We start from the raw sequence: 14,247 nt of genomic DNA, 5'->3' as shown, positions 1-14,247 counted from the left end.
CTGACTCTGTGTTGTATGCAGCAGAGTGGATATGCATGACAAATTATATATACCAATGAGGTTATGGTGCAAACTGCTAGTGGTTGTGTATCACATTCACTGTGCTGTGCTCAGCAGGTGACCTCATTTCTGAGCCAGTGTGGCTCCTTGTGGACTACAGTAACTCTGGGATGGAACAGTCTGCTGCGCCACGCCCTGACCAGACTCTGCGTATGGATTTTGGGTGTGGAGCTTAAAAAGCTGCATTAAGGGGACACACTACAGGTGAATAGGGTAAACAATTTTACTAATAGATAACTCCATGAAACCTCCCCAGTTGATTTTGTATTACAAGTTTTCTGAAAATATTCAAGTCAAAGGTTCATGAACTAGAAAATACTGTGAACAGCCATAAAGAAAAATCTATTTTCACCATGTTTTTAGGAATAAAATGTTCTATAAATCAGGCTATGAATGACATATGAACAATCCCTCTGTAAAAAACCTTCAGATTATAGATGGGAATGAAACTGGAGAGTTTGGTGGATGTAAGTGCTGCTGAAGTGGAGATTTCTGGCTGAGAGTCTGAGAGAAAACGGCCTTTAAAGACATGGATTATAAAATGTACTACATTTTGAAGACACTACAGGTGAATAGAGTAAACAATTGAATTAATAGGTATCACCATGATATTTCCTCAGTTGTTTACTTACATTAAGACAATTTTTTTTTTGTATTAGAAGTTTTCTGAAATTTTATAAAAGTTTATTAAATTTGAGAAACTGGAGCAGAACACTAACTCAGTCAGGGACAGACTTATTGGGCTGGCCCTGCTTTGCTGCAGTCCACCCAAAACCTAACTAAACTAACTAAAAGGAAGAGTGTGCGTGTGTGTGTGTGTGTGCGTGTGTGTGTGTGTGTGTGTGTGTGTGTGTGTGTGTGTGTGTGTGTGTGCGCGTGTGTGTGTTTGTGTGTGTGTGTGTGTGCGCATGTGTTGTTACCCAACGCCAGAAAGCACCCTGAAGAAGAGGAAGAAGCCGTAGCCCTGGGCGAACGAAGACAGGAAGGCAAAGACACAGTTTATTTCTAATGCCACAATCAGACAGCGCCGACGGCCAACTTTGTCTGCCAGACCGCCCCACAAGAAGGCTCCCACCATCATGCTCAGAAAGACAGTCAGACCTGCACAGAGGAAGAGAAATAGAGATTGCCTGTAAGGCTCACATCCGTCACATCAAGTAACAAAATGTTTAGATATTCATCAGAATCTGAAGATTAATATTTATTTTGCCTTTCAGCTCAAAACCCTCAAACACTTATAACACAACATTTATAATTAAAAATGTCTTCAGACTTTTCAATCAGGCAGGTCAATGTACAGCAACTCATCCAAATCAGCTCCATGTTATTTCAGAGACAACTTCTAGAGTGTTGTGGTGGTTCAACTGCCCAACATGTCTACCTATTTCTTTTCTTTTTTTCTGTTTTAAATCATCCTTGAACATCCACTCTCCTTTCTTGTCTGTTTAATCTGTCTAATAACTTGTAAATTATATGAAAATAATTAAATAAAAATTAATCTGCATCTCGTGAGCTCAGTTATCGCAGCAAGAAAAACTAGAAGCAAACTGGAAGCAACCAAGAGAGTTGAATAAAACCCAGTCAGACATTACTGGGTACGGTACTGACAGCACACATCGAACAGTGAACATGTAGTTATGAATGTGATTCCTTTATGAGTACCTTTATTGTCCCCTCACAGGGGAAATTAGTTTGCAGCCAGGTTACATACAAACCACACAAAACCCTGACCACTGATGGACAGCAACAACAAACAACAGGACATAGTTTACAGAGTGGTTCTGAAGTACAAGTAGACAATCTGTTAGTGATGTGTGCAAATGAGTACATTGTCATGGGTAGAGCACATTGACACAGTTGTCAGGAAAATGGGAAATGAACATCTCCATGGCAAGAAAATGCCTTCCCTATATATTCCAGCACACATTCTGGGAAAAGTAGTTACATCTTTAAGTTTAAGCCACCTGGACTATTGCTCACCTGTATGGTCTTCTGCATCAAAAAGTGTACTGAGGAAATTACAAATTGCCCAGAACAGAGCTGCAAGACTATTCTTAAACTGCCCCATGAGAACGAACACAGACAGCATGCACCGTAAACTATCATGGTTACCAGTAGAGAAAAGACTCGCCTTAAAGGGACTGTTTGTAACTTCTACACGTATAATTATTGTGGGTCGGTGTCCCATGCGCGCTCGTGTGTGGCTACGCTGTTCAGACAAGACTCCAACACAAACTACATGGAAGCACCAAAACCTCTTGGTTGTATCTAGTGAAGCCCGTCTGTTAAACAGTGTTGGTCGCGGTCGGAGGACGCGGGGGAGACCGTAGCTTTGGTCTCCAGGACCGGAGTCTCTGCTGTTCTCTGCTCCTCTGCTCCTCTGCCTGCTTGCATTCACTCACACTCCACGCTCGTTCTCACTCGCTCAGCTCGCTCCACCTCTCACGTGCATGCGCGCACACTCCACACTGCAGAAGAGTTAGTTTAGCTCTGAGAATATCTAGTGAATGAACAGTGGACGTTTGTGCAGAAATAACTGCTGCAGCTCCTCCAGACCAACAGAGGTTTCCCGTGTCTTGTGAAGTGACGGGGCTCCGCAGAGAGAAACGTTATCGTCTCCGACCAAAACTCCGGTGTCTCCCCTGTTCCCTCCGGCCGCGGTCGGGAGGCTGAAGCAGGAAAAGCCAACACTAGGATCAGCATTGATTCATGGAGAGACCTTCGTCTGGTCAGCTAACATTACTGCCAAGCAGCTGAAATATAGAGTGATATTGTGCTTTTAGCTGACGTGTGTCTCCTCACTGTTTTGAGCGATGCTCCTTCATGTCTATGTAGAGCGAGCACAAGCGCGAGCAACAGGACGCTGACTTTCGTTGACTTAACGGCCACAGGTGTCGCTGTTAATAAGCAATTTCTGATTCTTACAAACATTCCCTTTAAAGGAAATAATGTGTTTGATATTAATATTTTTGATGGTTCACAAAATTTGCCCCAAACATGTGGACTAAAATCAGACTTTTCCTTCCTTACATGTGTACTTCCAAAAATGGGTTTGGTCCTCAAAACCATCTTACAGTTTTGGCAGTTTTTTTTCATCTGACAGTCTTTACTGAAAGCACCGATTTGCCCCGTTTAGAAGCTCAATCTGAAAAGGGCACAAAGGACAAAATTGCACCCACACTGTAGGCTATCACTAGACCAAACACATTCAGTCATCTCCTGTTTTTCATCCTCTCATATTTCTCTCAGACAGTCAGGTTGACTATGGTACACTGAGAAAATATGTCACCTGTGTGCAGTCGGCACACTCAGCTCATTTGGTCTTAAAGGTCCCATATTGTAAAAAGTGAGATTTTCATGTCTTTTATATTATAAAGCAGGTTTAAGTGCTATATAAATACTGTGAAAGTTTCAAAATGCTGAATCCACAGATTAATACACACAGCCCGTATTCAGAAACTGTGCGTTTGAAACAAGCCGTCAGGATTTCTGTCCATTTGTGATGTCACAAATCTACAATATTTAGACAATTTCAAAGTTTTAAACTAAACATTCTAAATGTGTCCCAGTTTATTTCCTGTTGCAGTGTATGTGAATGACGTCAGCTGACAGGAAGTAAACATGGACCCGAGCTGTTGCCTAACAACGCAATTCCATTGCAATTCCGTTGAAATGCGCTAAAACGGAGCGCTTCAGAAAGAGGGTAAATACAGGTATATTCAGACAGACAGTATGAGGAAAATAAAGTTTTTTAGGTTTCTACTAGAATATTTTTACATACTTTAATGTTTAAAAAACCCAAGTATGATCTGAAAATGAGCATGATATGGGACCTTTAAAATTTTAAAAAAGACCTTGATGAGCAGCGTGCTTGTGCCTCTGCCAAGTAGAGATTGGCTTGCTGACGACATTACGCCCCAGTATGCAGATGGCCATGCAACAGGGGAGCACTCACTGTGTGACAAATCATGTTGGGTCTGCACATACTGAACCAAACACACATCATTTTAAATACATAACACTTCAATATGACAACATTCTGTTCCTAGCCCTATAAGGAAAGCTGTATCGATTTTCAACCGTGTCCCTGGAATACGGGGGTGGCGCTGAAATACTGTAGAGCTCTTTCAAGGTCAGGACAAAGAGTATCGATCACTCTGGCTATGTCTGCGCTGCTGACTCAAACATAGACACACAGTCTTGTCAAAACATTGCTCTGGACCAAACCGAGGTTATAGGTGTGAGACAGAGGGGTTGATGCGGTTGCGGTTGCAAAGGGGGGACAAAAAGGTTTGTAAAGAGGGTTTGGGTTTTGAAAACACAAAGAAGGACTGCACAGTGCCAGGTGTAATTCAGTTGAGTGTAGCAGATAATGATATGCTGTAGTTTCACCTGGTCACCAGTAGAGGGCAATAGAGGTCACCGCATTAAATTACATTACCTGTCACATGATTTTCAGAAGGCTATTAGAAAATACACACACATATATCACATAAAATGTCAATGACAGCCACACACAAACACACTCCTGACCTTTCAGTCTGCTGCCAGCTGAACTGAGTTGTTGCACATAGCGGACTAAAAATGTATAATCAGTTATATGTTATTCATATGGGGTGAAAGCAATATGATCCTATCAAATCCTCCAACAGATCAGTTGCTGCAGAACTCAGCTCTCTGCTTCTCTTTTTTGCAGTTTCTCTATTCTCCTTTTTCTCTCCTTCCCTCCTCTTTTCTCTTCACCTCTCTGTTTTTACCTCCTGTTTTTGGCTGGACCGCAGAGGGCCAGCCCTACAAATGCAAACGTCTATCACTGAGTGACTGAGTGAGTGATGAAGTTACAGGATTGGTCAGCCGACTGTTGGAGTTTTCTCATTGGTCGTTGCTCTTTCAAAATGAAAAAGCGGAAAACAGTTCTGTGTTTACGTTTTCTGGGGAGCAAGCCACATGTCGCTGAACCCCAAATAATAATAATAGTAATACAATAAATGGATCAAAATGATGCCGAAATAACGACATTATGATGTTGATTTGTAAAAAGACCAAATTCATGCTTTGTCGGGTCTGTCCGCAACACAACAAGAAAACAACTTTTAAAATGCTTGTTTTCTGAATGGAGTTTGGATCGATCAGTGTCAGGCTATGCTAACATTGTAGCTGCTCCATTAACACTCCATCTAGGAATAAATACGGCAGCAACAACATCAGTGATGACAGCGGGAGAATCTCAACACTGATAAACTTTCACAAAGTATGTATATATTGTTACACATCATTTATATGATGAATGCTTTTGATACACATGTTTTAATAAAAAACTGAAATACTGTTAACCTTGCATACTGTATATCATGCTAATACCTTTTCACCTTGTATAAAATGTATAATATACTGACTAGTAAATGTAACTTTGTTTACGAGATGCATGAACCGTTATGTACGTTGCTGTTTTCAGCAGCTAGGATCATGTATCATTAGCTGTAGGAGCATATATACACATTTTTTTATTTTTAAATCACAAATTCCTCATGCAGTAAGTGTCTGCCTCCTCCAACGCCTTGTTTAAAACAGGGTGGGTGGAGCAAAAAAAATGGCATATACTCGGTTTTGACCGAGTCTTGTTTTTTTACTGTCCTCTAATCTCGTCTCCACTTTGCCTCACCTTTCCCCCCTCACCTTTCTTCTTTTATACTCCTCTCTCTACTCTATCCCTTTCCTCTCTTGTACCCTGCTCTGTTCTGCACTCTCACCTCCTCTCCTAGTTTTTATTCTTTTTACTCTTCCGTCCTTCTCTCCCCCTCATGTTTTCCACCTGTTCACTTCTTTTCTGTTTTTTACTCTCCTGTCCTCTGATCTTTCTCTCTTTTCCCCCTTTGATCCTTTCCCCTCTTTCCTCTCCTCTTCTTCCCTCTTCGTCTCCTGTCCCCTCACCTCTTTTTCTCTCTCTCTCTTTTCATCTCCACTCTCCTAACCACTCCACGTCTCTTCTTTTTCCCTCTTCTGCTCAACTAAAAGGCAGATCGTACACAGCACACACCCCAGTCACACATACAGTATGTCAACCTCAACATATAAACACACGTTCACACTCACTCACACACTGCACATAACGGAGCCTTCATACAGTTACAGTAAGCAGCAAATACAGACCAATACACCAACTCACTTATACAATACACTCATCACACACACACACACACACACACACACACACACACACACACACAAACACACACACACACACATCCAACAGGCTTATGCATCCCTGCCTCCTCAGTGCCCATTAGCTAATTACACTGCAGGACTAATTTGAGGATTTACTGGCTACCAGTGTGTGTGTGTGTGTGTGTGTGTGTGTTTGAGAGAGAGAGAGAGAGAGAGAGAGAGAGAGAGAGAGAAAGAGGCAGGTTGTGTGTTTATTTCATCAATCTCATTATACATGTGATCAAAAACATGGTTTGTAATAATGTTTTATCATGATAATGGGATATATTGAAAATCAAGCGTATTACTTTCATAGAACATGTCACACCGCAATCGTTGCACTACTGTGCAACTATACATTCACCATGTCATCCAACTCAAAAATTCAGCTAATTCAATACAGACAGAACACACATCACCACTCACAGAATGTATAACATAACACCTGCACTCACTGTCCAACTGCAATAGACAATCACTCCCATGCATTCTGGCTCTGCACCCTAGTTAGGCGGTTTTGGTCGGAGGTCATGAGAGAGCTATCCGAGATCCTCAACCTCAGCATCCCCCTCTCCCCCTCCATCTCTCTGCTAGGCGACCTCTCTGCGTTGTCAGTTCCACAACATCTCCAAACATTCATACTAGTTGCATTGACCGTGGCCAAGAAAACCATATTACTCAACTGGAAAGACAGAAAATAAAAGATCAGTAAACCATTGGTTCAATCTGCTAACTGACCCCTCTAACTTAGAACAACTCACATCAACCCTAAAGGAAAATATGACCTCATTCCATAACACCTGGTCTCCTTTCCTGCAGTACATTCAGAGCTGACTCCTCTCTACACCATCTCACACAGATTTTATCAAATACAATAACTCAAAATAACCCACAATGCACCTCCTCAACATTGCCAATCATGACAGGTTCTCACCCCTCCCTCCCCCAATTGTTTGTCTGGTCTTTGTATTTTGTTCTGTTTTGTTTGTTAATGTTTTATACTGTCTTGTAATGTACTGTAAAATGTTATTAAAGCTGAAATTAAAAATTAAATAAAAAAAAAAAAACATGTCACGCTGCATGAATGTTGCCTTCACAACAAAAGGGATTTGGAATCTGAATCAGAATCAGCTTTATTTTGCCAAGTACATACATACAAGATATTTGACTCCATTTTTAAGCATCTCTCTAAACGTACTCACACAGAAATAGAAAAAAATAAAAATAAACAGCTAGGGACAAGAACAACAAAGCTGGACAAATAAAGGTTAGGAATAGACAGAACTGTTCTTAACACATGTAGTGGGGAAAAAAAGGGAGCATATATAAATATTATATAAATATCTATAAAAAAAAAACGCGCATAATGCTGATGGTCCGGGTGCTGGATTGGATTTACCCCAGCCTCACCTGCTGCCTCCGGTCTGTCAGGAAGTGTGTGATCCACTGACAGGTGGAGGCTGAGCTGGGTGAGTTTAGAGGAGAGGATGTCTGGGATGATGCTGCTGAACGCTGAGCTGAAGTCTACAAACAGGATCCTCTCACGTGTCCCTGCAGAGTTGAGGTGTTGCAGGATGTAGTGCAGTCCCATGTTGACTGCATCATCCCCCGACCTTTTTTTTATCTATAGGCAAACTGCAGGGTCCAGCAGGGGGTCCTGTGATGTCCTTCAGGTGGGTCAACACAAGACTCTCAAAGGATTTCATGACCACCGACGTCAGGGAGACGGGGCCTGTGGTCATTTAATCCTGTGATGGAGGGTTTTCTGGAGACCAGGATGATTGTGGAGCGGTTGAAGCAGGAGGGGACTACACACAGCTCCAGTGATCTGTTGAAGATCTGTGTGAAGATGGGGGCCAGCTGCCAGCACAGACTTTCAGACAGCTTTCCTGATCTGTTGTCTGTTAAAGAGCCGACACACGTCCTCTTCACAGATCCTGATTGCAGGTGGGAGTCAGTGGGGAGGGGTGGGGGGTGGCAGGAGGTGGGTTTATCAAACGTTCAGTAAAACACATTCAGGTCGTTGCAGTGTGTGTGTGTGTGGGAGGGGGGGGGGGGGGGGGGGGACGACCCTCTGTAGTTGCTGCAGGCCCTTCCACACTGACGCAACGTCGTGGGCTGAAAACTTGTTTTTCAGCTTTTCAGAGTAGCTTCTCTTTGCTGCTCTGATCTCCTTCGTCAGTGTGTGTTCCTGGCCTGGTTGTCTGTGCCTACTTCTGTAGGCCTCCTCCTTGGTCTGACGAAGCTGCCAGAGTTTTGCAGTAAACCTGTCGTATATCAGACTCCTAGCCAGTGTTTCCCAGTGTTTCCCAGTGTTCCCTGCCCTTTTGTCTCCTGTGTTGTCTCCCCCTGTCTGTCTTTGTGTGTGTGAAAGTGCAGGTGGGCGTGGGCTTCCTTCCTCCTCCTCCTCTCTGGCGTTGTGGTTGGCGCACCTGATGAGGATCTTCCAATCAATTCACAGCCTCTGCAGTATATCAACCCTGGGATTCCTTCCATACTCCGCTAGATCGTTCAGTCACCTTTCGTGGTATTGACGTCCTCCGGCCAACTTAACTTTTGGAACTTGTTTTTTGGTGTTACCTGTCGCCTTGACTAATCCTGCCTATTTTTCCTCGTGTTCAAGATTCACCACGTCTGCTTGTCGTCTTTGCCCTACCTGCCTGCCTGTCACTCTCCAGCTACCCCTTCGTAGTAGCTTTATTGAGCTCACAAACATTACCTGTGCTTAACTCTGGAGTTGAGTGGGAATTCGCTCCTCGTGCCCTGCCTGTCCACACTAGGATCAACTCCCCAGGACTGGACACCCCGAGCCCCTTCCACCAGCCCCCTACCCACTCCCAGCATAGGATTAAGATTCATTTTTATTTAATAAATTTACCTTGACTTAATTCGTGTGTTCTGTGTGCTGCATTTTGGGTCTACTCTTGCCAGTTTATAACAAAACCAGGGTTTACTGTTATTGTATGTGCTGAAGGTTTTTGTCGACACACACGTCCTCACAAAAACTGATGTGAGATGTCACAGGGTCAGTGAGTTCATCCAGGTCTGAAGTAGCAGATTCAAAAACACTCCAGTCAGTGCAGTCGAAGCTGGCCTGTAACTCCAGCTTTGCCTCGTTGGTCCATCTCTTCACAGTCTTTACTACAGGCTGAGCAGATTTTAGTTTCTGCCTGCAAGGAGAAGGAGAAGATGAACCAGGCAGTGATCAGAGAGTCCAAAAGCTGCACGGGGGGACAGACTGATAGGCTTTAATGTAATGTAGCAGTGGTCCAGTGCGTTATTATCCCTGGTGGAGGTCTGTTCTGTTCAAGAACGATTAGCAGGGAGTCTGGGTGATTTTTCTCCAGGCTAGTAATCTGGTCAGTCTCACTAACACAGGCCAAAGGTGGGATGTAAACACCGACCAGAATGAACGAGGAAAACTCCTGCAGTGAATAAAATGGTTTGTAGTTTATGAAAATAGTCTCTAATAGAGGACTGCATGTTTTGTACAACATTGTCACATCTGTACACCAACCTTCGTTTATGTAAAAGCAGATTCCGCCTCCTCTCGTTTCCCCCGATAGTTCCGTTAAGCGGCACGCTCAGAGGAGTTAGAAGCCCGGCAGATAGAGTGAAGTGTCCGGGATGTGCTCACCAAGCCAGGTTTCAGTGAAGCACTGGTTGGCGGATCATCAAAAGTCCATGTTTGCTCTGTTGAGAAGCAGCAGCTCGTCCACCTTGTTGGCCAGAGACCTGACATTCGCCAGATGTATTAACGGGAGTGCAGTTGGAAATCTTCGCTGTCTCAGTTTAATGAGAGCATCAGCTCGTTTCCCTCGTTTGCGTCTCCTGGTAATCCCATAGAGAGCTGCTGCTCCTCCATCTAAAAGCTCTGTAAAACTTTCTGGTTGGATGAGAAAACAGTGGAAAAGTTTGACTAGTTTCTTGTTGGATGTTCAAAAGTTCCTCCCTGGTGAACGTAGCCAGCGAAGGAGAGCAGAAAACAGAATAGAGAAACAAAAACAGAAAAAAATACTAGAGGGCGCAACACCGAGGCTGCCAATCACAGCGCCATCTTGGATGATGTGGCGTTACCACATATTTTGAGTAACAAAAGAAAAATTGTTATTTTTAATTTAGGATTAATCCTATGATTCGTTATTGTTTTGGTTTGCTATTATATCTCAGTCATAGTCACTCAAACCATTAAATGTTTCTAAATGCCATTAATGACAGTGAAGAGTATGGAAATAAGTTGATAAAAGGTCCTAAGTATGAAACAATACGGAGAAGCAACTACATCAGAGCATAGTACCATAAACTCTAAAGTAAAGCTGGGTCTCTCAAATAATAGCCAGCTGGAGCGAGCTATGGGAAACTGAAGCAAGCAAGATCAGCTTTATCATCAGAGTGACATACGACCTTCTTCCATCACCAAAGAATCTGGTATGGCGAGGATCCAACCTGTGCCCTCTGCCCAACTCCAGCGACTCTCAAACACATCATGACAGGTTGCAAGACCAGCCTTTCGCAAGGCAGTTACACCTGGCGGCACAATCAGGTCAGGCATCAGCTCTGGAAGACAAGTGACGGTCGACCAACTCCTTGCCCCCCCTGAGAGCAACCAATCCCCTTAAGGCAACATCATTTGTCCGAAAAGGACAGAAAACCCCCAAACACCCTCCCGCCAAGCCAGACACAGGACGCCTATTCATGGCTCGCGACTGGAAGATGTTGGTGGACGTCGGCCAGCAATTCATTTTTCCACCCGAGATTGCTTCCACCAACCTCAGGCCAGACTTGGTACTCTGGTCCCCCTCACTGAAGACTGCTTACATAGTAGAGTTCACAGTTCCATGGGTAAACTTGGTTGAAGAGGCCTACGAACGTAAGAAGCTGCACATAGCTAGCAGCAGAAGCAAAACAGCGAGGCTGGAACACCAAAGTCTATCCAGTGGAGGTAGGATGAAGAGGATTCATGGCTTCTTCTACCATCAGATTGCTGAAAGAGCTGGGATGCCACGGTCAGGCTCTGCGGCAGACCATCGGAGCAATCTCAGAAGCGGCTGAAAGAAGCAGCCAGTGGATTGGCTCAAGCGGAATGATCCGGGCAGGGCTCCAAATACCTCCGCATAACCCACTGGAGAACCCCCACCGGTCAGCCTTTCAGCCATCTACCATTACCAGCAGCAAGGTGAATTTCACGGGACACTTGGGCACAGTACACAAACTGAGGATTGATCACCCTGCAGCTGGCTGCCTTTGTGGAGGGTGTATAGTGTTAAAAGGCCGAAACATCTGATGATACAAGGGTACACTACTGATGATGCGTCCTGTGCCCAATTGTCCTGAAATATCACAACCCAGGCAACCCTCCCACAAACTCTGAGAACCCCCACCTGTCAATTGTCAACCACTCCAAACAACGAGGTGAATTTCGTGGAAGTGCTCACTACCTATTGGCACAAGGGACAGATTTTAACACCACGTCCTGTGTTTTTTGATTCAGCCAGAACAAACAAATCAAAGCAAACCGCTAATAAAGGTTGAGGAAAAAACATTGAGGTGGCAGGATTGGAGCTATTTCCATCAATACAACATGTCACCACTCTACTACTCTCACTTCTCACTAACTAGTTAATGCCAACCACAAATGTTTCACATTAACATATATATAATATATATATATATTATACACTGCTAATTTGTTTCGCCAATTACATTTTAAAAGGAAATGTAGGAACATCACACTCTCTGTTTTACTGTACTCTCTTAGGATACACTACTTGGGAAAATGAGAAATACGAAGATAAAGGCCTGTTGCTACTTAAAGTTAAGGTAATTCTGGGAATGTATGGTATTCAGTGGGGAAAAACTGAGATTTTCACCAATTTTCAATTTAGTGACATTGACCCAGAGTTTATGAGTGTTGTCTTGATACCTTATCTGGTAAATGTCACACAAGCCCTAGATCTAAGTGATCATGTCTAGGTTAAAGCACAGATTCCTTCACACAGAGAAACTCTGGCAAACACAGTATAACTTGTGTTTCTATGTCAGAGCCTCAGAAGGAATATAAAGGCAGCTTTGAACTTCTGTTCAGCAACCAGAGAGAATCGCACCAAACGCACAACACAAACACAAATCCTCCTCTACAGCACAGACCAGTAAAACAGTTCTCTCACAGACACCTCACAGTAAATCATTAAAGCCCTTACCCAACATTCCTTTCTCTGCATTGGAGAGACACAGATCCTTTTCTGCAGACGGTAAAACGAACGCTACCACGAAGCACTCGACTCCGTCAGCCATCAGAGCCAGGCCCAGCACTATAAAAAGCGTCCACTGGAACTTCCCGTGGCCGCAGTCCTCCATGATGTCCTCGTATTGCTCAGATAGCTCTTCTAGTTCAGAGACTGCGCTGCCGGATGCTCGAGCTTTAGCCCTGGGACACAGAAAGAGAAGGAGAATAGGAAGTCATAAAGATGAAAACAAAATGTTTATCTGACTCCATTCACACTGTTCTGAGTATCTCTAATTGAGATGTCTATTTCTGGTGTTGTTTGTCAGATCAAGGGATTTCAAAACCCATAAAGTGGCAGTAGTCAGTATATTTTTGGCATCATTGGGCAAAAATCCCATAATAACCTTTCAGCATATTGTAATTCAAGTGTTCTGAGAGATAACTAGACTTCTGCTCCTCCTCATGGCTCTGTTTTCAGGCTTTAGAAAATCTAGCCCGTGACAGGAGACTTTGACCAATCACAGGTCATTTCATTGAGAGAGCGTTCCTATTGGCTGTGCTCCGGTCATGTGACCGGAACTTGGCGTTCCGTCACCAGATTTCACAATGGTGGCGGCGTCACAAACTTTCCCATTTTACAGCTAAACCGTGCACTACAAGATGAATCTGAAAACATTTGAGGAGAGAAATAGGCATTAACGTAACAGAATATTGATTCATATTTGATCAGCGCTGCCTAGTATGACCGTTTGGTCGGAGTTAGTGAGTGATTGACAGCCGGCTCTCATAGACAGCAGATGGACAACAGACCTCAGATCAGCTCTGACTGCTTGTTTTCCTCCGGTCTGTGAAATCTTGGAGATGCCGTTAGGAGCACCGGAGGACACAGAGACACATGATTTTTTTCAGGTTACCTGTTTCATGTACCAATGTCACGATATAGCGACCGTTTTATAAAAAAATAAGTTTTTTTTAATCATATTTGCTCCAAATCTGGCCTACTGATGCTTTAAATATGAAGAGAATTGGCTCGTGATTGATCAGAAGAATTCCAGGATTGATATCTAATCCTTGTGCAATGCCAAGTCAGGTTGAAAGGACAGAAACTGGAGGGAAGGACAGTTAAACTCTATATTGCATTCAGAGGTTCTTTCAGATTTGGTAAATCTGGGACTGCACTGCCGTTTATATTTTTGACACAGTGAAGATAAAAACAAAACCCAGAAGGACTTCCGGTGGCGCTACAACAAGATGGACGTGTAGTGGTGAGTTCCTCAAAGTCGGTTTCTAAAAGTACCTTCTATCAATATTAAATAGCATTAAAACCATTTTAACTCAAGGATGAAAGGAGGGAAATCGCAGAGGAGGCATAAGACTGACAAAAAAATGAATAAAACACAAGAAAACTGTGTGGCCGAGTTCGCTGACCAGAATGACGACGGCGACGACGAAGAGGCAACGGCAGAAAAAGCTAACACAACAGCTAGCCACAATGCGCTACTACAGGGCCTGACAGCAGTACTCTCCAAAGAGCTGAAAGACTTTAAACAAGATATGAGACTGGACCTTGGTGAATTCAAAAACGACGTCAAGAAAAATATGAAAGAAGATTTTACAGAGTTTAAAGACGGAGTTATGCGTGAGCTACAGAGTCAGAATGCTAACATTGCGGAGGCGCAGACCCGAAAAGCAGACCTGGAATCAGCCTGCCTGGAGATGAAAGACGCACTGCTGACGGTGGTGAAACAGAACACGGG

The 14,247-nt window shown here is 43.6% G+C and overlaps 1 protein-coding gene across 1 annotated transcript in view; it reads right to left on the bottom strand.

The window, feature by feature from the left end:
* The window catches only part of LOC119487026 (synaptic vesicle glycoprotein 2B-like), a 68,527-nt gene that overhangs the window by 18,071 nt on the left and 36,209 nt on the right, over positions 1-14,247 (bottom strand). Inside the window, exons 3-4 of the mRNA XM_037767654.1 lie at positions 12,465-12,691; positions 981-1,161 (exon numbers count right to left, since the gene is read on the bottom strand). Coding sequence (XP_037623582.1) covers positions 981-1,161; positions 12,465-12,691 — 408 coding nt within the window. The remainder of the gene's footprint in view (positions 1-980; positions 1,162-12,464; positions 12,692-14,247) is intronic.

The sequence above is a fragment of the Sebastes umbrosus genome, chromosome 4 (assembly GCF_015220745.1).
Source record: "Sebastes umbrosus isolate fSebUmb1 chromosome 4, fSebUmb1.pri, whole genome shotgun sequence".
NCBI lineage: Eukaryota > Metazoa > Chordata > Actinopteri > Perciformes > Sebastidae > Sebastes > Sebastes umbrosus.
This window is presented reverse-complemented; position numbering and strand designations above follow the sequence as displayed.